This window comes from Manacus vitellinus, unplaced genomic scaffold, assembly GCF_001715985.3.
Source record: "Manacus vitellinus isolate BGI_N305 unplaced genomic scaffold, ASM171598v3 scaffold_3_pilon, whole genome shotgun sequence".
Taxonomy (NCBI): domain Eukaryota; kingdom Metazoa; phylum Chordata; class Aves; order Passeriformes; family Pipridae; genus Manacus; species Manacus vitellinus.
Window position 1 is genome coordinate 17,222,347 of NW_021940535.1, and position 21,804 is coordinate 17,244,150.

Genomic DNA, 21,804 nt, shown 5'->3' on the forward strand with positions numbered 1-21,804 from the left:
TCCAGATGGATGTCACCAGAGTGGAGTAGAGGGGCAGAATCACGTCCCTTGACCTGCTGGCCACGCTGCTTTCAATGCAGCCCAGGATAAGGTTGGCTTTCTGGGCTGCAAGCCCCCGTTACCAGCTCGTGTCCAGCCTCTCATCCACCAGCACCCTCAAGTCCTTCTCAGTAGGGCTGCTCTCGATCTTCATCCCCCAGCCTGTATTGATACTGGGGGTTGCCCTGACCGAGGTGCAGCACTTTTGCACTTGGTCTTGTTAAACTTCATGAGATTCCCACACACCCACTTCTAAAAGTTGTCCAGATCCATCTGGGTGGCATCCTGTTGTTCAGGTGGGTCAACCACACCACTCAAATTGGTGTCATCTGCAAATTTGCTGAGAGTACACTCAATCCCTTCATCTTTGCCATTAATGTATATATTAAATAGCACTGGTCCTGCATAGACCTCTGAGGGACACCACTTGTCACTGGTGTCCATGGAGCTGTTGACCACTTCCATCTGGACCTAACGGTCCACCCATCAAATCCATCTCTCTCCAATTTAAAGAAAGGGATGTTGTGGGGAATTGTGTCAAAGGCTTTACAGAAGTCCAGATAGATGACATCTGTAGCCCTTCCTTCGTCTGCTGATGTAGTCACTCCATCATAGAGGGCCACTAAGTTGGTGAGGCAGGACTTGCCCTTGGTGAAGCTGTGCTGGCTGTCTGAAATCACAGTCCCTGGCCTCCATCTGCCTTAGCATAGCTTCTAGGAGGATCTGTTCCATGATCTTCCCAGGCACAGAAGTGAGGCTGACAGGCCAGTAGTTCCCAGAGTCCTCCCTTCTACCCTTTTTAAAGGTGGGTGCAATGTTTTCCTTCTTCCAGTCACGTGGTACTTTGCCATGACTTTTCAAATATCATGGAGAGTGGCTTGGACTCTGACAGTCCCATAGGCTTATGTGTGTTCAGGTTCCTCAGGTGGTCTTTACTTACAGTGGGAGGACTTTAGTCCCTCAGTCCCCATCCTGCTGTCCATTCAAGAGAGGTTGCCATTGAAGACAGGCAAAAAAGTTGTTGAGCACCTCAACCTTCTCCTCATTCGTTGTTATGAGTTTACCAGTATTGTTTATGAGGGGGGTGCACCTTCTTTGACCTTCCTTTTTTGCCTTTTCTGGTTAACAGACCTGTAGAAGCCCTTCTTGTTATTCTTTGCATGTCTTGCCAGGTTCAGTTCCAGCTTCACCTTGGCCTTCCTCACTCCATCCCTACACAACTGAACTTCCTCTCTATATTCTTCCCAGTTACCTGTCCTTGTTTCCAGTACCTTTCCCTTTAGTTTTACCACCAGTTCCCTACTCAGCCATGCTGTCCACTAGCCTTCCTTGTCCAATTTCTTGCTTCTGGAGATTTGCTAGCTCTTATGCTCTGTGGAACACTTTCTTAAAGATCTGCCAGCTCTGTTCCACTCCCTTGTCCCTGAGGGAAGTCTCCCGGGGGATCCTATTGACCATCTCCTTGGAGAGCTGGAATTTCACTTTCCTGAAGTTCAGTGGCCTAACTTTACTGACCCATATACCTCAGGACTCTAAATTCCACCAATGCATGACCACTGCAGCCCATGCTCCCTCCAATTTTGACATCCCCAATTGGGTCGCTACGTTGCTGACCATCAGATCCAGTATCACATCCCCTCTGGTAGGGCTGTCTATTAGCTGGCTCAAGAATTTATCCTCCATTCCAGGAGTCTTCTGGATTGCCTACAGTTTGCTGTGCTATTTTTCCAGCAGATATCAGGATGATTGAAGTCCCCCAGCAGTACAAGACCCTGCCAGCATGATGCCTCCTGTAGCTGGAGAAAGAAGGCTTTGTCGGTGGGCTCCCCTTGATCAGGTGGCCTGTAGTAGACACCAGCCATGAGGTTCCCTTTGTTTCCTTGGTCTCTGATTCCTACCCAGAAGGCTTTCGACCAGCTCATGGATGTTCTTCAGAGACAACACTTCACACTCAGTCCACCTCTTGATGTAGAAAGCAATCACTCTGCTTCTGCTTCCTCCCCTGCCACTTCTGAAGAGCCTGTAGCCATCAATAGTCACACTCCAATCTGAGATTCATCCCACCAAGTTTCTATAATGGCAACAAGGTCATAGTTTTCTAGCAGCATGGTGATCACATCTGACGCAGATGCTGTCTCTGCTACAATCCAGTGAAAGGCTTAGGCACTCCCTACAGCCTGAAACCTGGCCAGCCATGTGATTTTTTTGGGGAGCTCTGTCTAGGTCGCTACGTTCTTTTTGGCGAGGTAGGCAACTTGGCTCCTTGCTGAGTGGGTACCATACCTGAGCTCCCCCCAAGAGGGCAGTGATGCCAGTTGAGCTCTGGAGCTGGTAGTGTATCCTCACCCTGCCTGCACGAAGTGCCATGCCATGCCCCAGCTGACGTGCCACGCACTGTTCACGCACACTGCTCACTGCACTCCTGGTCGCTTGCACTCACTGGAGGTGGCTTTTCTACAGGTGGGGGTTGGCATGGCCCTGCAGGGATGATAATAATATAATATAATGTAATAATAAATAATAATATAAAATAATGTATAATTAATTAGAATATGGTTAAGAGTAATATATTGTTATTTGAATAATTTTAAGTCTTGTGAGCCCCTTAGGATTCCCAGTCATGGGAGTTTTAACATGGGAATATCTCCAATCCAGCCATGGAAGGATGCCTGCCTGTTCACCCACACTTCAAAGCAGCACTTTACTCTGCTGCTGAAATGCCAAGTGAATGGCATTCAAAATGGGAGTGACTGTGGTCAGTGAGTTCATGGGGCTCCCTGACTCAGGAACAGTGTTTTGTCCTAATAGCTTCAGTCAGGAAGGAAATGCAAGGCAGCCCCACAGCATTTTACTCTTCTGAGGCTGGCAACTTTTCCTTAAGGTCAGTCATGGAGAGCTATGTATGTCCTCTAGCACCTACAGAACAAGAAGAGGTAAATATCAATAGTTGTCATTGTGTAAATAGGTTATCCTGGCTAGCCTCATCATTGGCTCCATCAGTCAAGAAAGAATGAAATGGTGGCCAAGCGTGAAGATCCTAAAATATGAGGAATGTGTCCATAGATCAAGAGGCCCCTGCAGCATTTAGTGTCTGAGGAAATCTGTCTCCTCTAATTTGGCATTTGTTGGTGGGAAGTTGCAGTGACATACCAAGGTAGTCTTTTTAATTTAGAAAACTTTGCCAGTCACACACAGACGTCCGTGCCCATCTGACATCTCCTACCCCTCCTGGCTACCATGGGCCCACTTGTGTCAGAGCTAGGCAGGAAACATGGATGAAGAAGTCAAGGCATCATTGGGAATGACCTTTGTACATTACATGACTCAACTGGACAAGCTTTGTTTACAGCTGAGCCCCTGTGTAAACCTAACACCCATAGATGGCAAGGTCTGATGGCAGAGTGAGGGACAACTCCTCATGAACACAAAGGAACAGGACAGCTGTCCTCTGAGTTTTTGTATAGCTCTTGCTGCAGCATGAAGAAAATGACAAATATTTGCTTCTTTTTGAAGGGGCACCATCACGTTAACTTTATTTCAGTTATGGTTTTTAACCCATATCTTTTTCATAGAAGAAACACTGTGTGGGCTATGGATTTGTTTATGAGAAAAAAACCATCCTTTCTCCCATAGGAGACCATTTATACATTATGTCAATTCTTAATTCTACAGAGGCTAAAGCTGAGAATGTAGTAAATCTCTATGAAAGAGGGACATGACAGGGAACATCCATAGCCACTTATATATTCATGGCTGCTTTTCCTTCTTTGTTTCATCTTTGGACACATGCAGAAGCACTGTGTGTGCCCAGCTTAGTTTGTGTACATCCATTGGCCCCTGCCTCAAAACAAGAATCCCATCCCAGAGTAATTGAAGCATAAAAAACTTCATTTACTTCTCAGCATTTCTGCTGTTGTTTCCTTCTTGCATTTCCTTCTGCTTAGAAGATGAAGATTGAGGAGAATTTAGTGATGTGAGTTTTAAGTGTCTCAGGCATCACTGGTTCCACAGTGGGTGAAGCTATGTCAATACCCTTCAAGGTAGCTCAGCTCAGTTCCATGGTGCTGCATTGCACATCCTGCCTCTAGAGGTGAGCACCTCAGGTTCCTGCCTTTTGTTTTTTCTCCCTGCCTGTCTCTGCAGAGAGAGGAGGAAAGGTCAACATGTGACAGAGATTCAGTCATATTTGTTGACCCCACTTCTGAAAGATGCTCTGGTAGCAACACTCAAGTGATGAGTGTAGGTAGAGTTAAAATCTGCACAGTTGAGAGTAGAGCTGACGTTCCAGCCTCCTGTCTTTGGTAACTCCTGCTACTGGCAGATAAGACCTGAGGCTTGGCATCTGTGAAATGGATGTCCCATGTATCCTTCAGAATTAGGAAGCAAGTGAAGGGCAGGCATAGTCAAATCACATCTACCAGAAAAAAGTTTTTAAAAAGTTCAAGTAGGAAGAGAACTTCTCATTAGTTTAATGGCTCATAATAAAACAGGCAAAGCATCACACAATATCTCCTCTACTGTTATCTTTCTTTTCCACTGTTCTTTCTTCTCCTTAGAGGTTTGGGTTTTTTAATTTCTCTTTTTTTCTCTTCTCTCTTCCTTTCTTTCATGTCCCTTTTTTCACTGTAGTTGTTTATTCTGATATCTCTGCACGATTCCTCTCACAGATCTATTCTTTTAATTTTTTTTTACTCTGTGCCTTTCCCTTTTTCAATCTCGGCAGCCAAACAGTGGCATTGTCATTGGGTAGGGAGACTGCCACTGTGCCTGTGCAGTCTTCCCCACACTGCTGCTGAGCTGAGGGTGCCACTGAGCCGAGCAGGGAAAGTGATTTGCCCGGAACAGGATGAGTCAATTTTCTTCTGTATCAAACACTTCACACCTGAAGCTGATATTGCTGGGAAAGTGATTGCATGATTCAACTCATTTTCCTGACCATGGCTGGCTTGTGCTTAAAACTCTAACAGGGAACTGCTTTCCACTTGCATTAGGTAACTGTCTGGCATCCACTCTGCATCATTTTGCACCAAATCAATGTACTTTGCGAGCACACAGTTGCCATGTAGACTTGTAGTTCATGGCGGTTTCATTTTGAATTGCAAAACAGGTAAATATAGTAATTTTATATGAATCAGATACGGGTGGCTTTTTGCCTCCTTTAAAGCCAAGTAGAAGTGAGTTGCTTTTTCTTATGCGTCACCCTTGCTGCTCACATATATGAACAGTCTCAACATAGTCCCTGTGGTTTTTGCTATCATTGAATTACCTATGAAAACATAAAGACATGATTTACAGAAACACATTCTGCCCATGTGTCAGCATTCTGGTTATACTCTGTAAATACAGAACCTGCCTCCAACAATCTGGACAACTTGCCTTTGTTAATGTCATGGAAAAGACATGTTTAGCCCCATACCTTGAAGATCACAGCTTAGACACCAGTGTAAAAGCTGTATCTGTACCATAGATAATATAGGGAGTCTAGGGAGAACAGCCTTACTAGGCTAAGTATAGATTAGTAAGTTCTCTGTTGTTTAAATGGGCAGTGAGAATTACTACCCCACCTATTCAGGTATCTCCTCTACATATAAACATTTATTTCATTCCTTTTACTTAAAACACAGTCCACTCTCACAGACCCTCCCAAATGTCTTTCTTTATCTCTGGTCAGGTAAGAAATAAGCATGGCTGGCATGAATTAAATGGGATGGCCAAGGTCTGTACCAGCCCCAATTATAGTTTATTCTGTTATAAGTTGTAAGCTGAGGGAGCTCAAGAGGGGATGTTAACCTGCTGGCAGTTCCTGAAGGCAAGAATGCAAATCTCTGAGGTTTTTGTGGTGCAGTCAGTCAGCAGTGTGTTTGGAGCATAGCTGCACCATGAGAGGTAGTGTTCTGGGGTGTGAATTGCAACTTCATGCTCATGGATTTATTGTAGTTGTAAAAGCAACTCAGTCTGACAAACATATATTTTTCTTTACCATTTATAATTTCTGCAGCTGCCATGTGAAGACCAGATCATCCTTCTGAAAGGCTGCTGTATGGAGATAATGTCCCTCCGAGCAGCAGTTCGCTATGACCCCGAGAGTGAGACTTTAACACTAAATGGGGAGATGGCGGTGACAAGGGGCCAGCTGAAAAATGGGGGTCTTGGCGTAGTGTCTGATGCCATTTTTGACCTGGGCATGTCTCTTTCTTCATTTAACTTGGATGACACCGAGGTTGCCCTTCTTCAGGCTGTTCTGCTCATGTCATCAGGTGAGAATAGAAATATATTGGGATCCTAATTATTTTTAAACTCTTTGGCCTTTGTCATAAGCCTCTTTTTAAAAGAAATAAGATATGTTAGATCTTGTAGTGCTGCCTAAAGTGGGAGAAATTTTCTCTCAGAATCCCAATGCAGCTTAGACTTAGTTTGGTAAGCACTAGGAAAAAAATTCAGGGTATTCAAAAACATGGACATAAAGTGGCTTTGGTAACACACCTTGCTCAATTTGGTACTTACAGATTAGGCAGGGATGATCATCAGAAAGAACTCAGTTCTGGTTCAGAGCCAGTGTGTCTTGAATGAAAAACAGATGATTTAGCAACATTGGTCCTTACAATAAGTTAGTTCCCTTTTCCCCTGGATACTGTCATGCACTGGGCAGTTATATATATTTCCATCAGTCTCATATGTTTAGTTTGACCTGTCCTGGTTTCCCTAATTAGCAGCACCACTATGCCCTAATGGGCATTTGAGAGTTGTGCTGTTTTCCTACACTGGGACCATTTGCAAATGGTCACTTGCTGGCATAATACAGAAGCAGCATCATATGATTTTCAAAGAGTTTATAACCTTCTCAATTTGGGTATATTTTCAAATATGCTTCCACTGATTGTGCCAGCCCAAAGAGGAAATTCCATTCTTGGGCAGTGGCAGATTTGGCAAGATTTTAAAACCGCTTTGAAGATTGGGCACTGAAAACAATATACAGTCAGTGATTTGCAAGCATAACTGCATCTGAGACAGAAAAGGTTTCCACATAAATTACAACACAGCACTTGATCTTGCCAATCAAAACATTTTGATTTCTTTTTAGTTCCATATACAGTGATACATGAGTAGTGGTTTCAGAAGGCAGTTCAAAGGACCTGCTTTTCCAGAACTGTCTCCGGAGAAGTGACTTGTGAAGGGGCTGGGTGCCAGCTGAGATAGTTAGGCAAATATTTGGCCTTTGTTGTACCTTGGTGCTCCATAACAGTTTCCTTTGCAGCTCACCTGGGATCAAAGCATGATCAAAGCATTGGTCAGACTGTAGAGAAACAGATAGAAGGGAACTGTAGTTTACGTAACTGATAAGTAATTTTTTTGTTTCTTTATCAGTTGTTTTACTGAAATATATAGGTAGAAGCCTTAGCTGAAATCAGGGATCTGTTGCTCTAGTCACTGTTAAGGCGACACATCCCAAACATCTATACTCTAAAAGGGCAAAACAGGCAAAGGATGAAGAAAAGAAGGATTATCTCCTTGTTTCAATGGGGACAGTACTGATAAGTGAGGTGTCCAGGGTGAAAGAAGTTGGCAGAGCCAAATGTCCATGGTCTCTCTTCTTTCTTTCCTAGCAATGGAATCATCCTATTTTTCCTGATTTATAATCAGGACCTTGTTAAAGCAGATAAGTAGTAACGATAATTCTGCTGCTTTGTATCCACAGATCGCCCAGGCCTTGTTTGCGTGGAGAGAATAGAAAAGTGTCAAGAGGGATTCCTCCTGGCATTCGAACACTACATCAATTACAGAAAACACCATGTTGCACACTTTTGGCCAAAACTGCTGATGAAAGTGACAGACCTGCGAATGATTGGAGCCTGCCATGCCAGCCGCTTCCTGCACATGAAGGTGGAGTGCCCCACAGAACTGTTCCCTCCGTTGTTCCTGGAAGTGTTTGAGGATTAGAGAGACTGGAGCGGTTCTCCGCACCCCCGTCGCACTACTGGCTGTCATTTCATCCCGTTGCCCAGCTCTTCTCACCTCTGTTCTTCTTTCATGCTCTTCTGTTTCTTGAGACGGGGTTGGGTTTTTGTTTGGGTTTTCTTTTGGGGTTGCTAGGGGGCAGTTGTATACACATGGATGAAAACATCCCTTTAATGCGGGTACTTGTGACTATTGCAATTTGTTCTTCAGTCCTTTGGTGTGAGTGCTTTGACAGCTTAACAGTGAAAATACGAACAGACCAATCTCATTCACCAGCACTTGTGTGGTCACCAGCTCACACACATCATTGCTTGAAAAATATGGGAGAGAAATTGAAGTGGCAGAAAATAAATTGACCTTCAAGTTAAAACAGCTATTGTTAATTTGACCCTGGCAATTCTGTCTAGTATTACCCCCTTTTGCAGGGTACAGGTGACCAATTCGTAATATGAAATTTCTAGTTTTCATGATTATTGCTATTGTAACAATTAACATTATGATCTAGGGTCTTCATCATCATCATGATCCCATAATTCTTTGAGGATTGTTCCAGCAGATACAGTTTAACTGTGCCCCAATTACTTAAAATAATGCAGAATGTTTAGAAGGGACTGACTCTATTTTTTTTCCATGTGTATAAGATATTAAGATCTTCAATTACTAAAGTTGAACTCCAGGTAACTTCTCTGGAAGGTCTGTTGGAGTAAGAAGGGGAATTTGATCCTCTGAGGTGCTTTTTCTGAGAGTGAAGAGGTCTGCTTTTTCTGAGATGCATGGAAAATCCATCACTCTGAGGGAGAAGACTCTCTGTCAGGATAGCAGGCAGTTCCTCAGAGTTATTCAGGGATATGAGGGCTCACGAAATGAGGAAAAGGAGAATGAAACATATTGGGTGACGTTCAGATGGGACAGAAGCCAACTGTGTTATTAACGACACTCAAGACTGTACAGCTTTATCCCAGTAATCCAAATAGTGTTGCTCAGCAGTAATGCTTTGTTTTATATATATATATAAAGTTTATATGCACATATATATATAATTTTATATATATATAATTACAAATCTTCAGCAGGTGTCTTAAACATATTTCCATGTTTTTACCTTCTCTCTCCCCTTCTCTCACTCTCTACATGCGTGTGCGTGTGCGTGTGGATGCATGTGGATCAGCTAGGTTCTTCCTCCTTGGTGTCTGTTCATGTTTTGTTTGGCTAGATGCTCTCTTGATTCTTTTAATTTATTTCCACTAACTGCACTAGCAGGAACCAAACTGAGCAATGACAAAATGTCCTGCTGCCGAAATTCGCAAGCCAGTACTCACAGTCCTGGAATGTTTGGAGGCCAGTGGTGAGGACATTATAGGTAGAGGTTCCTCTCTGTCATCCATCTCCATTCAGGGTTGTTATCCCTGTGTTTTATAAACTTGATATTAAACCATTCTCTGAATTTGTATGATACATCAAAACCCTCCTTCTGTTCTTCCTGGGAACCAGAGACTTAGCTCACGTATTTTGCACTTCCTCATACCCTACGTTCTTTCATGTTGTGCATTCATTTGTACCAGTTTCTTTCTCTGCTATTTATTGACCTATTTGCCTGGCAAGTCAGTGGGCATTGTTAGGGTGGACGTGTTGACTTTCAAAGCTCATGGCCCAAATCTCAACCCATATGTTTTGTGTTTATCCCTTCACAAAAACATGATACTCAGGAAAACTTATAGGTGGAACACAGTATATGTGTGTCAGGGGTTAAATTCTTTCCACCCCCCTTTCCCTACATCATTGAGAAGGCATTGGAGTGCTATTGACCATGTTTGCAGGGATGCAGAATCTTGTTCTCCCTGTTCTTTGATACTATATGCACCTGTGATGAGCTGTGAGCACTGATGTTATCACTTAGGGGGTTTTTGTCAGAACATAAAACACAATGGGGTGTTTAGGGTTTTTTTGCAGATAGCGGGGAAGACAGGCCAGTGGGGATTAATTCTTACGTATTTGCTGAGGTTGAAGAACCTCTTGCTCCATTTTGAAGTATGCATCTAAGCAACACCAGTCTCTATCCAAATTCCTTGTAGAGCACTGTCTTGGAGACAGAGTCAGAAACTAGCTTTTTGGATAGCTGATTTGGGGTGATTTGATAGGGAACCGATAGGATATAGGAAATGTAGAAAAGAAGCTGATCCCTTACTTGTGTCTATGCTTGTAAAGGAAAGAGAAATGTGCATGTCTTTTGGAGTTCTCTTCTGCCACGGATCTGAGCTTGTTGTTCCTCCTGCAGCCAGTGCAATTACCTCACCCGTTTGCTCAATGTGAGCTTGATTTAGTGTTCCAGCTTTTGACTGTGCCACGGATGAGACCCAGGAGAAAAAACGTCATATTTCTCTTAGTTCCAAAAAAGCTGATGCAGTTTGGAGCTGTGCTTAATCAGGGTTCAGAAAAATCAGGCCTCCTTCCTTAGGTGAGTGCAGATGGACTGAAGTGCCTAAAATCAGGCAACCAACTTTGACAGGTTCGGCAGTGCTCTTAGCAGAAAGGACATACATCAACATCCTTTTCTAGCTTTTTAGATTAAATTGGAGTCTGACACTGATTAACAGTGAGATAGTAGTATTCCTTAATTGAAAACTAAGACGAAGCTCTTAGTTGGACAGATTTGATGTACTGACATCTAATGGCCTCTAATCTCCTACCAGTCTTACTTTGTGTGACTTCATTTACTTCCTCAGTACAACTGCTGATTTGTGTGATCATGAGAGCAAAACTAGACCACATGAGGATGCTCTTGCAGACTCTTGCCAGTGGATACTGACCTTAGTTCTGCCAAGACATACATGCTTTTAAATATCAGTGGTCTCAAGCCATCGCGGCATTGAGCCACTGCAAGTGACCACCTCAGTGGCAGACAACAGTACTGTAGTCAGCACCCTTTGTAGTAACTGGCCTTCTGAGTGAAATAACAAGCACACACATTCTAGTGCAGTCCAGAGTCTCGTTTCTGATGGTGCCACGTAGCTCTTATGTTTGCTTTGTGGTCTATGTGTGGGTCTTACACAGAAGATTTTTCCTGTCAAACCTGATTGTCACCGTTCATGGTTTCGCCCTGAGTAACATGTGCATTTAGACACTCATTTCATGTGTAATCTCAGTTAAGTTATGATATTTATAATGACATATATAGCGTGTGATAATGATTTTTGTTTACATTCTGCCAAAATGTAGACGTTAGAGTTAGACCTCCAAGGTTGAAAATCATCCTTGAGCAGACTGCTTGCATCTTCAGAGGCAGGCATCAGAAAGAGATAAAAACTATCCAGAAAGACCATTTATATCAGAAATCTGCCAAGAGAGGGCTGTTGATCACAAGCGGAGCATGTCATTGCTAGTGATGTATTTTTATGCTATGGAACTCTAATCTGTATGTGTCATATTGACTTCTTGCTGCATGAATCATAAATTATAAAAATCAATCTTATGGTTTTGAGATGTAGCCAGCATTCCTAAGGCTAAACCTTTTTCATTGACAGAATCAAAATCCACAACCAAGGAACGTTTTCCTCTCACTGTGAGAGCAATTGAAAGTGTTCAACATTTATCTTTTCACAAAGGAAGAGGCATCAGAACCTCTTAATGTGTCTTGTTATTGTGATCATCTGGAAATGATTGCCAGACGTTTCCTTTTGATATAGTAATGAAGTGATCTGTATTTAAATTTTATAGAGAGAATTTTATTCTAGTGCGATAGAGATTTATTTTCCACTTACAGACTCAAAACGGTGTGAGCACGTTTTTGGTTTTGTTTTTTTTTTTTTTTTACTATGGTATATTTTTGCTTTAAAATTAAAAACAAAAAAAAAAAGGTTTGGCCTTATCACAGAGTTTTAGTATAGATGTTAGCAAATGCAAAGAGTATGCATTATTTGTGTGTATCCACATTGACTGATGTCGCCTTCAAAAAGCAATATTGTGCAGGTAATAAGTTGTTTGTGACTGTCCATTGCACAGTTTACCTTCTTTAAAAGCTAACCTTGTTTATGCACAAGACAATCAAATGTAAATCTACATCAGCACCCGGGTGTGGATTAAATTTATGTAAATTACTGAGCACAATGTAAAACATTAAAAGACACTTTATTTAATTACACATTTAATGTCGGTAAAGATAGTATCAGGGCATGAACTAGCTGACATACTGTAATTTCTTTTTTCCTACTTCCTTAGCACTCTTCAGTTTTAGTTTGCTCATAAATACATCAAATTAGTAATTCATAATTTTTTTGAAGAGAAGGGTGGTTTGGGTTGTTTATTTGTTTTTATTAAGTTGGTTGGGAGGACTTATTATTTTGTCTATGAGGTTTGTGGGTTTTGCTTATTTGGTTTATTTTTTTAATATCAATTTCATGCCCTGAGGGTAAGGCAAACATTACACCGTACAGTAAAAAAACAAAGTACCTTGGATGATGTATTTTTTTGCAAACAGTGTTAAGAGTTATGCTAGATTGGTAATATTTTTTCAGCCTAAAATATATTAAAAAAAATCTGTGATCACAAATGTTTTAAACTATCTAAAGAGAAAATTTGTATATTTGGGGGAAGAAAATAATTTTTACATAGCTTTTGTATGCAGATATTAAAATGTAATTATGAATATAGTGGGCATAGATAACTGTGTAAGCTTGAATTCTAAAAAAGAAAAAGCTTATAACTGAAAAGTGGCCTGGTGTCTCTGTCTCTTTGTTGTGGGCTGTTTCATCAACTCTGTCGCACACTTCCAAGCCACCAGAATGGGAAAATTAGGACCTAGAGCACAATGTTTTATCAACTCTAACCTGCTCACATTTCTATCCTTCTGCATCCCTTTCATCACCTACCTCATATCTTATCTCCTCTCCTCCCCTCCCTTGGGCACCCAACTGGAGTTTTTCACTTCCTCACTCTTCACAGCAGCCAAAATTAATTCACTCCAAGTGAACTGACTCATGATTTATGTCTCACTCAATTACATTTTTTAAGGGAACGCCCTTTTTTTCCTTCTCCACTACCAGCCTAAACAGGGATGGTTGACAGGAGCAACAAGCTTCCCATCTTTTCATATGTTGCATACCTCAGTCTCTTACCTATTGGAGAAGATATTCTCTTCAAATATTTTCTCTAGTCTCCTATTCCACTGAAGTTTTGATTTCTCCTCTAGTCTGTTCATTCCCATCAGAAAGAAAAGCAAGACCTAGTGCCTGGATCCAGAGTTGTTCCTTGGCCTGTCTCAGATGGAAACCTATTTCAGGCTGTTGTTTCGTGGTGATTTCCACAGGCGTTTGCTGGCTGACTGCCAGCTCCTGATCCCGGTCCCCTTCCACATGAGGTGCTGGGAGCCTTCAAAAGGATGCTGAGCTCCCTTACTCTGCCTGGCATTGGTGGGACTTCCTGACACCAGGCTTGGTGTCCTTAGGGAGTGCGGTGCTGGCACCTCAAGGGTTTGTTCCCACTGGCCCCTGGGAATAGGGGCTGTCTTCAAAGGCAGGATCTCCATCTGAAGAGCTGGAGGGAAAGCATGAAATCCCTGCCCTGCCTTAAATGGAATCCCTTTGAGCACTCCAGCCACCTTAGTGGGGAAGTCTTGCCAAAGCCTCTACTGGGGTTGAACTGAGTGAGCAGCAATGTGGGCTGCTCAGGCCCTACAGGACCAGCTCTGGAGTGAGGAATTGATTTGGTGCATAACAACTTGTTTACTTGATGTAAAGAAATAATTCTACTCCACAGATGCCAGCACTCTGGCTGTCACATTTTCAGGCTTAATTTGTAGCGATGAAGTCTGTATTTTTGAAAAAGTAGAATGAGGTCTGTTGAGAGGAGCAGTGTTTTGACAGCTGCATGAATTTGCTTCAGTGTCTATTTGTCACTGCAGAGAAGGATGTAAGAGACGGTCAGTTCTCCCCGCAGAGCTCTGCACTGCAGCAGGAGTGTGTTCTCAACCCACTGTGGGCCACCTCATGCATCGTGAGCCTACTGGTGAACAAAGCTGAAGTCTGTTCATCCTCTTGGTGACAGTGGGTGAAGGTTTTCTCTACTTGAAAACTGACCCACGTCTTAAGGATTTTCTCTGTGGACTTAGGAATAAACAGACAGATATATGTCTTATAGTCATGTGTGCTGTATGGTATTCCCATAGCATCAATAGTTTCAAAACAAAGCTCCCTTGGTACACACAAAGATGTGCCTGAAGATTCTTAGAATTATAAAAATGGAGGAAGACCCTTTGAATCATTTAGGAGAGCCTTGACACCCTAACATCAAGGAATACTGAAAGACTGGTGGGATCCCTGAATCAGAAGTCCCAAAGGGAGAAGTAGGAAGGTTCCTAGGTCATCCTGTCCTTGTGGTGCCTTGGAAACTTGGAAAAACTTGGAAAAGTGGTCCAAGTTTGGTACCCTGCTGTGCAGAACCGGGGTGGCCTCCTGCAGGGAAAACAAGACAATTCCTACTGGACTGTATTTGGAAAACACTGTAAAATATTAGAGAAGGACATCAGCAAATCAAAAGCAAAACCCCAAATAAGTCATTTCGCAAATGCCACTGGAATTTGAATTTGCAAGAGACTACCTGAGTTGGTATGGGGGTAGCTTTAAGCAGTATCTCTCTGAACAGAAATGCTCTAGTTATGAGAAATAAAAGCGGTTTTGCAAAATCCAGATGAAAGTAGTATTTAAAGGGAAAAAAAGATATGATATATTATATTAGCTGCAAGGTCTTTATATCCCTGATCAGAGGTAGGAGCAAAAAGGGGAAGAAGTTGTCTTTGCTGGGATAGCTATAGAGGCAGAAAGCTTCACTACCTGTTGTAATGTTTAAAATGGAAATGAAAGCTTAGCATACCTTAGTGTGTATATAAAGTTGCAGTAGGAGTTGGCTAGGGCTGGAAAAAAAAGAATAAAAGAAAGAAAAAAAAAGAAAGAGAGAAAGAGAAAGAAAGAAAGAAGAAAAGAAAAAAAGAAAGAAAGAAAAGAGAGAAAAAAAGAAAGCAAAAGAAAGAAAAAGAAAGAAAGAAAAATAAATAAATAAAGAAAAAGAAAACAAAGAAGGAAAAAAAGAAAGAAAAAGAAAGAAAGACAGAAAAAGAAAACAAAGAAGGAAAAAAAGAAAGAAAAATAAAACAACAGTATTGGAGGAAGAGAAAGATCAGGAAAAAATGTGTGCCCATGAACAATACAGCGTGCACAGAGGCTCTCATGGTCCAGATAATCCTAGATTTGTTTTCTCATGGTGAAAAAAATGCATGCTGGCTTTAGATTAGAATTCTTTCTCCAGAATTAGCCTTCTTGGAAAAGGGCAAAGGGTAAGCTAACCTTGCACTTTGGATCAGTGCTTGCTAAAGGTGTAAGACAGGAGTTGTGAGAGCTGCAGGTAATGGGCTTTGCAGCTTTGCCGAAGATCGTGGTTCTGACCACCTACTGCATGCTTAGGCAGCATGCTCTGGGACCATTACTTGATGAAAAGTGAAGTAAGTTGAGTTCTGTGCAGTCATATTTAAAAAACAAAGCTGGAAATAATTAATGGGTCTGAGAGGCCAAATCTTGTGCCCCTTGAAGTCAGAGCTATAGATAATGGCAAAAGGTGAGATCCAGACTATGATCTTGGTGAAGTGTAGGAGAGATCACAGGTACTGTCAGTTGCTTTCACAAAAGGCACAAGAAAGTGTTTGGCAATTATGACACAGAAACATAATCCACACTTTAAAAACAGCACATCTTGGTGAAGCAGGTCAGAATCAATGAATGTGAGCAGCGAAGAGCCTGCAAGATTCATAACCATGAACATCTCTCTTTTCCGGTACCCCAGCCCTTGCAGTGCAGGAGGACAAACAGGCCCTCAGCTCCTGTTAATGCTCTGTGAAGGCAGGTCCTGACATTAGTCCTACATTCCCGTGCAGCATGCATGGAGAAGGAATGTAATCCAGAGGCCTGAGCCTTCCCTGGAAGTTCTGCTGACACCAGAGATGGGACGAAGGGCACCAGAACAGATTTCTACTCACCGGATCAGGAACTACAAAGATGGTATGATGGTCACAAAGGTCTGCTTGAATGAAATGGGCAGTAGCAACAGGGACAGGTCTGCTGCCTCTGAAGCCTGTGTACAAAGCTCAGGAGCAAGGTGTTCTTTGTCAGGAGTCTGTAGTATTAAAATGAGCATCTGATGGTCTTAAAATCACATTCACTTGTCTCCTATCACCAGAGTTTGTAAGCTGTGAATATTGCTGTCAAGATCCATAGAAGAAATGAGAGATTATGGGGGAAGGAAGCTGTTTTGGTCAGAAGTAGAGGGGTTTGAGCTTCCTGCAAACTCTTTGCATATGCACAACTTTGCACTCAACACAGGGCTAAAAAAACAAACTAGGTTGATCCATTTCCAGGCTATATCCTTAAAGCCCTGAAAAATGAAGCACTGATTGCCCTTTGAATCAAAGGTCTTTTGGGGCTGACGGTTCATTTTGGGAGCCAAGAACAGCTTCAAGTCCCGGGCTGCCCTGCACTGAGGACATGGGAACACATTGGGCTGGGAGTATCTGTGGTGAAATAACTACATGCTTCTAGCAGCCAGCAGGCATGCAGCTCCATGAGCCTGGAGCTGTTAGAGAGGCACTCTGTCTCCAACTCTGTCACCATGGTATTGCTGCAGGTCTGAACTCAGGGCAGAAAGGACACACGGAGACTATTCAGGGTGTGAGGTGCGGGATTCTTCCTAATTTAATTTTTATTTCAAGTTCTATTAATAAAATCAGTAGTGAAATTAAGTAATCATCTAATGTTAATTACACCTTGTCACATTTCTAGCTGAGCTGATCTGATTTGCCTCTAGCCTTGGCTCCAGACAGTTGAACGCACCTACGCTCCATTATTCCCACACATGTTTTTTCCCGAACTGGGCATGATGACAGTGTTTCAACTTCAAAATAAACCTCACAATATCCATTTCTTTTTTTATGGTGAAAAATAAGGTGGTAATAAGGATTTTAACAAGGAGATGTCAAGACAACAGAGGTGTCTTGGCCAGGACAAGAGGCTGGACTAATAAGCCAGGTTTCAGAATTGCTTTCATGAGCTGTGATGCCGCACTTTTATCCATCCACAGCGCCGGGAGACTGATCCCAGTAATATTTTCATTTTCATAAAGGAAGTAAGTAGGATATTTTTTTCCCTTTTGCTGGGCTTCAGAAGAGTCTTAGGAGATGTTTGCCTTCCTCAGAGTCAAGATGTTTGACTTCTGCAAAGTAAAGTGAGCCCCTCTCAACTGTTGACATTTCTGTCCGTTGCAGATGAAGCTCTCCTCCTTCCTGAAGTGTATTTTAAGCAGAGAGTTTGATCAGTAAGACGGAACACCTGTCTGCACTAGCCACTTGATTTTCACTCCTATACATCACCTATATGCACACGCTGACTCCTGGGTATTTTCTTTTTCAGGTAGTGGTGGTATCTGATGCCCTTGGATTGGAGGTCAGGTGCCAAGGTCTTGTAAGAAGGAGAGTTGTTCTGGGTGGATGCCAGTGCTCTCCATAGACTGGAAACTGCTGTCACTATAAAAGTACTGCAAAAACTTATGTTCTTTGTGAGAGGGTGCAGATTTTTTCTGTTGCATGAGTTAAGGGTCAGTTATGAAAACCTTGGTGTTCTTTGCTTTTGCAAGCTGTGGGATAGCTCAGGACTGCATTATTCTTGGACCAGATTTGAAGTAGTCTATCACTGAACATAAGAGCATGTTCTGAGCTTTGATTCACTTGACGCTAACTTTAGAAGTTGATGTAATATTGTCGTATTAGGAAATCTGCTTGTTGTCTTCCCTCTAAGCATCCATCATGTGCCTGAAATGGGTGCTGAGTGATTTGTACTGAATTTCCCTGGTTTTTTGACACTGTCACTTCAGACCCACTTGTGGGAAACCAAACAGGTGGGCAGGCTAGAGAGCCAGAGGCAGCTACCCAGTGAGAGGCCTCAGAGATAAAACTGTGTCAGAATAGACTTTAGGCGTCAGCACCCACTGGGTGAAATAACTTTTGCATAATTCAAACTAACTGGTGACTAATAATAAGACCCAAGACTTGAAGCTCTTTCTGTAATTCCACTTCTTGAAAGGAGAGGTTGAAAAAAAAATATCTCTTTCCTTTCTCTGTGTATATCCTCATGTGAAATGCCTTCTCTAATACAGAAGTGTTTCCTTCTGCTTCTGCATTGGAGCATCAGTATTTTAGTGATTTTTAAGTGCAAATATGGTAACCAATAAATGACAACTACAACCAGTTACAACTAAGCAGAGAGATAAGGTATAGCTTAAGGTTTGTCTAGTTTAAAGAAATGATCTAACTGATGATGATGTGTTTGGGTTCAGGCCTTAAAGCTGTTCAAAAATCAAGTGGATGTAGAAAAAAGTCTTACTTGCATCAGCCAACCATCCCCAAAATATATTTCAGTGGAGATCTTTCTGAGTGAAACATCTATTTTTTTACTAAAGTGAGATTAACAGCATTGAGAAGTGATATGTTTGTCTAACAAAAAGTGAGAGAACTTTGGCCTTTTTCACCAGTTTTACTCTGCACAGAGCCGGGGTAAGGGGGCAAAACCTTAAAGGAACTGGCTTTTTCCAAACATCCTAATTTTTTTGGAAAACCAACTTTCTAGCCAACCCAGTTTGAAACATCATGTTCCAACCAGCCCAAATCACAGACACAAATGAAGATACAAAATAAAGTTGTTTTTACTGAGCCCCGATTTTGTGACAGCAGGCTATATTGCATGCCTAGCACACTGGGTACCTGGTCAAACCCTGCCAGCTGTAAAGCAGGGCAGAGTGTTGGCAACTCTGTTGTTTAAAATGTCAGGACTCTTCCCACATGGAAAAGATGGTGTATTATGCTGTGAATGTTGATTTTGCACCTAGGCAATAAGTGGTAGCTTGTGTGACAGACACACTGATGAATAGATGCAGGGAGCCCTTTGTCGTCTAAAATGTCTCTGCTGAGAAATACTGCCTGGCTGTGAATCTGGATGCACCAGGATTGCTTGTAAGGGGCAGGGTGGGTTTAGCCTGGTTCTGCACGGTCTACCTTGAACTGCACTGCCTGGTGAACTGCACCCAGCTGGTGAGGACATGGGTGAGGGAGGTAGGAATTTTTGCTGCCTGAAAATCGTATCATATTCACAACACAAGCGTCAGTTACAAGCTCTGTAACTGGGCCATGCAGACAGGCTGAGCTTGTCCCTTTGAGGAGTCTGGGCAGAGAAGTGCATTGAGAGCTCAGGTAGTTGTTTCCTTTGGCTCTTCATTTGCAAATGCACATTGGGCCATTTGGAAGATTGCATTTCAAACTGGTTTAGAGACAAAGATGGTTTTCCAACTAAATTAGATATTTTGTAAGAACATTCCTTCATTCTTCTTTCCAGCAACTTTTCTGATTCTACGACTCAGGCTATATTCCTCAGATATAGTGTTGCAGTTTATCCTGGGACCACAGTACAGGCATGAAAACTTAGAAACTAACACCTTCAGCTGGAACAAAGTGAAAACTGGTTTTGGAAATACGACCACAGGATCTAATGAAGCTTATCTCCCTAGCAAGGCTCCCTCTCTCCTTCCTTGTCACCTGGCCTCTGTACCAGAAACTGTCAAACAAGCTCCAAACTCCAATGACCCCACCTCTGCAGCAGAATGGGGACACATAGCATTATCTCTGCCATTCCTGATAAAATAACTACAGGAGCTCAACTGAAAGCTTCTCTTTCAACTACTTTCTTTCCCAAAGTACTTTGTCAAAACTGCAGAAGTCACAGAAAGAAGAAAAATCCAGCTAATCTAAACAACAGCAAACCTCAAATCAAGGAGCTTGCCAGACTTTACAAATTACCTACTTATATTTATCCTTCTGCCTCCTCAGTCATTTGATTTCACAAGTTTTGCTAGGGAGATTGTAGATTAAAGAGAGCAGCTTTGCCCAAACCAGTAGCAAAAAGTACCGGAGAGCCTAAAGTGAAAAACAGGAAACTTCTACGCCACAGGAATCCTGAATGTTCAGTTTAAAGAGGATTCACTGATTGGAAAATGCAAAATACTGTCTTGAGGGCAATAACAATGATAAACGTTTAGAAAAGAGGGTGTGAGAGCCATCAAAACAAAACCAAAAAAAAAAAGGGGGGTAGTCCAGCTAAAAATCTTGTTTTGCACTTCTTTGAGAGAGGAAGTCTAAAATTTTGTAACTATGCAAAAACCCTGGGAAAACTGTCTAAGACTTCACAAGCTAAGGAACTCCACTGAATACTAGGTTTAATGTGGACTCTAAATCTTCTGAAAGGATGCTGAAGTCATGCCATAAAGATCATAAAATGTCCATTTACTATCTTCTAAATACCAGATAGACCCTTTGGACACAAGAATAGACTTCAAATACCTGTCACAGCCCCAGAATTTGCTGCCTCCTCTCTGGTCGTCCCTCAGAGCTAAGATGAGGGTTGATGTTTGTGGTGGGCACCAGTGAGCTCTTCTCTCAGCCCCAGGCCAGCGCCCACCTGGCTGCTCAGTAGGAGGCTGGCCCTGGGTCAGGATGCAGGCTCTGGTTTCCAGGAGCTGAGGCTCCTACTAAGTTCCTGAACAGCCTGGAGGCAAGGATCTGGCAGCACACTGACTAGAAGAAACACCCTTGTGCCCTCCCTGGGGCCAACAAGGTTTGCACTTGGCCTACTTGGTCAAGATGACTGGTATGGGCAGGTGTATCAGGAGAGTTAGGGAAAGGAGTGGCTGCCACATTTCGTTATTTCATGGGTTTTAGAGAACTTCCAAAGTCAGGTTGAAGTCTGGTGCACACAGCCATTCTGAGCTCTCCTGCCCTTTGATCTTAGAATTACTAAGGTTGCAAAATACCTCTAAGATCATTGAATCCAACTGTTAACCCAGCACTGCCAAGTCCATCACTAATCTATATCCCAAAGTGCTACATATACATGGTTTTTGCCTCCTCCAGGCTTGGTGATTCCACTTCCCTGGACAGCTTGTTCCAATGCCTGACCACCCTTTCAGTGAAGAAATTTTACCTATTGTCCAATCTAATCCCCCCCTAGTGCAACTTGAAGCCATCTCCTGTTGAGTTGTTGTTTGTTACCTGGGAGAAGAGAGTGACACAGGGTCATAGGATCACTGAGGCTGGAAAAGGCCTCTAAGATCATCAAGTCCAACAGATGAGCCCACCTGAACCCCAAACTCAATACAACCTGACACCACTGACCCCATCCGATTACTGCATCTAAGAGACACAGAGACAGTCTGAACCAGGTCCTGATGTGTTCACCTCCATGGGACCACATGAGAACATAGTTCACCACTCCCCCTTTAACAAACTTAATTCTGAAATTGCCACCAAGACACAAATACCTTCCCCAGAAATGTGGAAGAGCCTAAACTGACCTAGGACAAATAGGAGACCTCTCCAGCCTGAACAGCAACTCTATGAGCTTCCTGCCCTCCATGGCCAACTGTGGGGCTGTTCCTTCTGTCCTGGACAGAGATCCCAACCCTGTTCTCAGCTCCAGCCACACATGACAGGAGAGTAAAGACATCAGCTTGCTGGTTGAAAATACTAATTCCTACCTAGCCTGGGCCATCACAGCTATTTCCAGCTATTCCAGGTATGCAGAAGCAATGATCTGTTTTCATCTTGCCCCAACTCCATCTTCTAGCATTAAGAGAGACAATGCTGTCCTTCAATGCATGGGAAAGTCACTCCTTTTCACATAGTCCCATTTTTCCTGTTTGATATTTGCTGATTTTTATCCGTAACTTAAT

General features: G+C 42.5%; 1 protein-coding gene across 4 annotated transcripts in view; it reads left to right on the forward strand.

Moving 5' to 3' along the window:
• THRB (thyroid hormone receptor beta) overlaps nt 1-12,703 on the forward strand; it is a 161,174-nt gene extending 148,471 nt beyond the window's left edge. For all 4 annotated transcript variants that reach the window (XM_029961780.1, XM_008923722.3, XM_008923720.4 and 1 more), the window contains 2 exons: nt 6,038-6,296; nt 7,736-12,703. In XM_029961780.1, the coding sequence (XP_029817640.1) occupies nt 6,038-6,296; nt 7,736-7,977 (501 nt within the window). In that variant the 3' untranslated portion in view covers nt 7,978-12,703. The remainder of the gene's footprint in view (nt 1-6,037; nt 6,297-7,735) is intronic.
• The last annotated feature ends 9,101 nt before the right edge of the window (nt 12,704-21,804 follow it).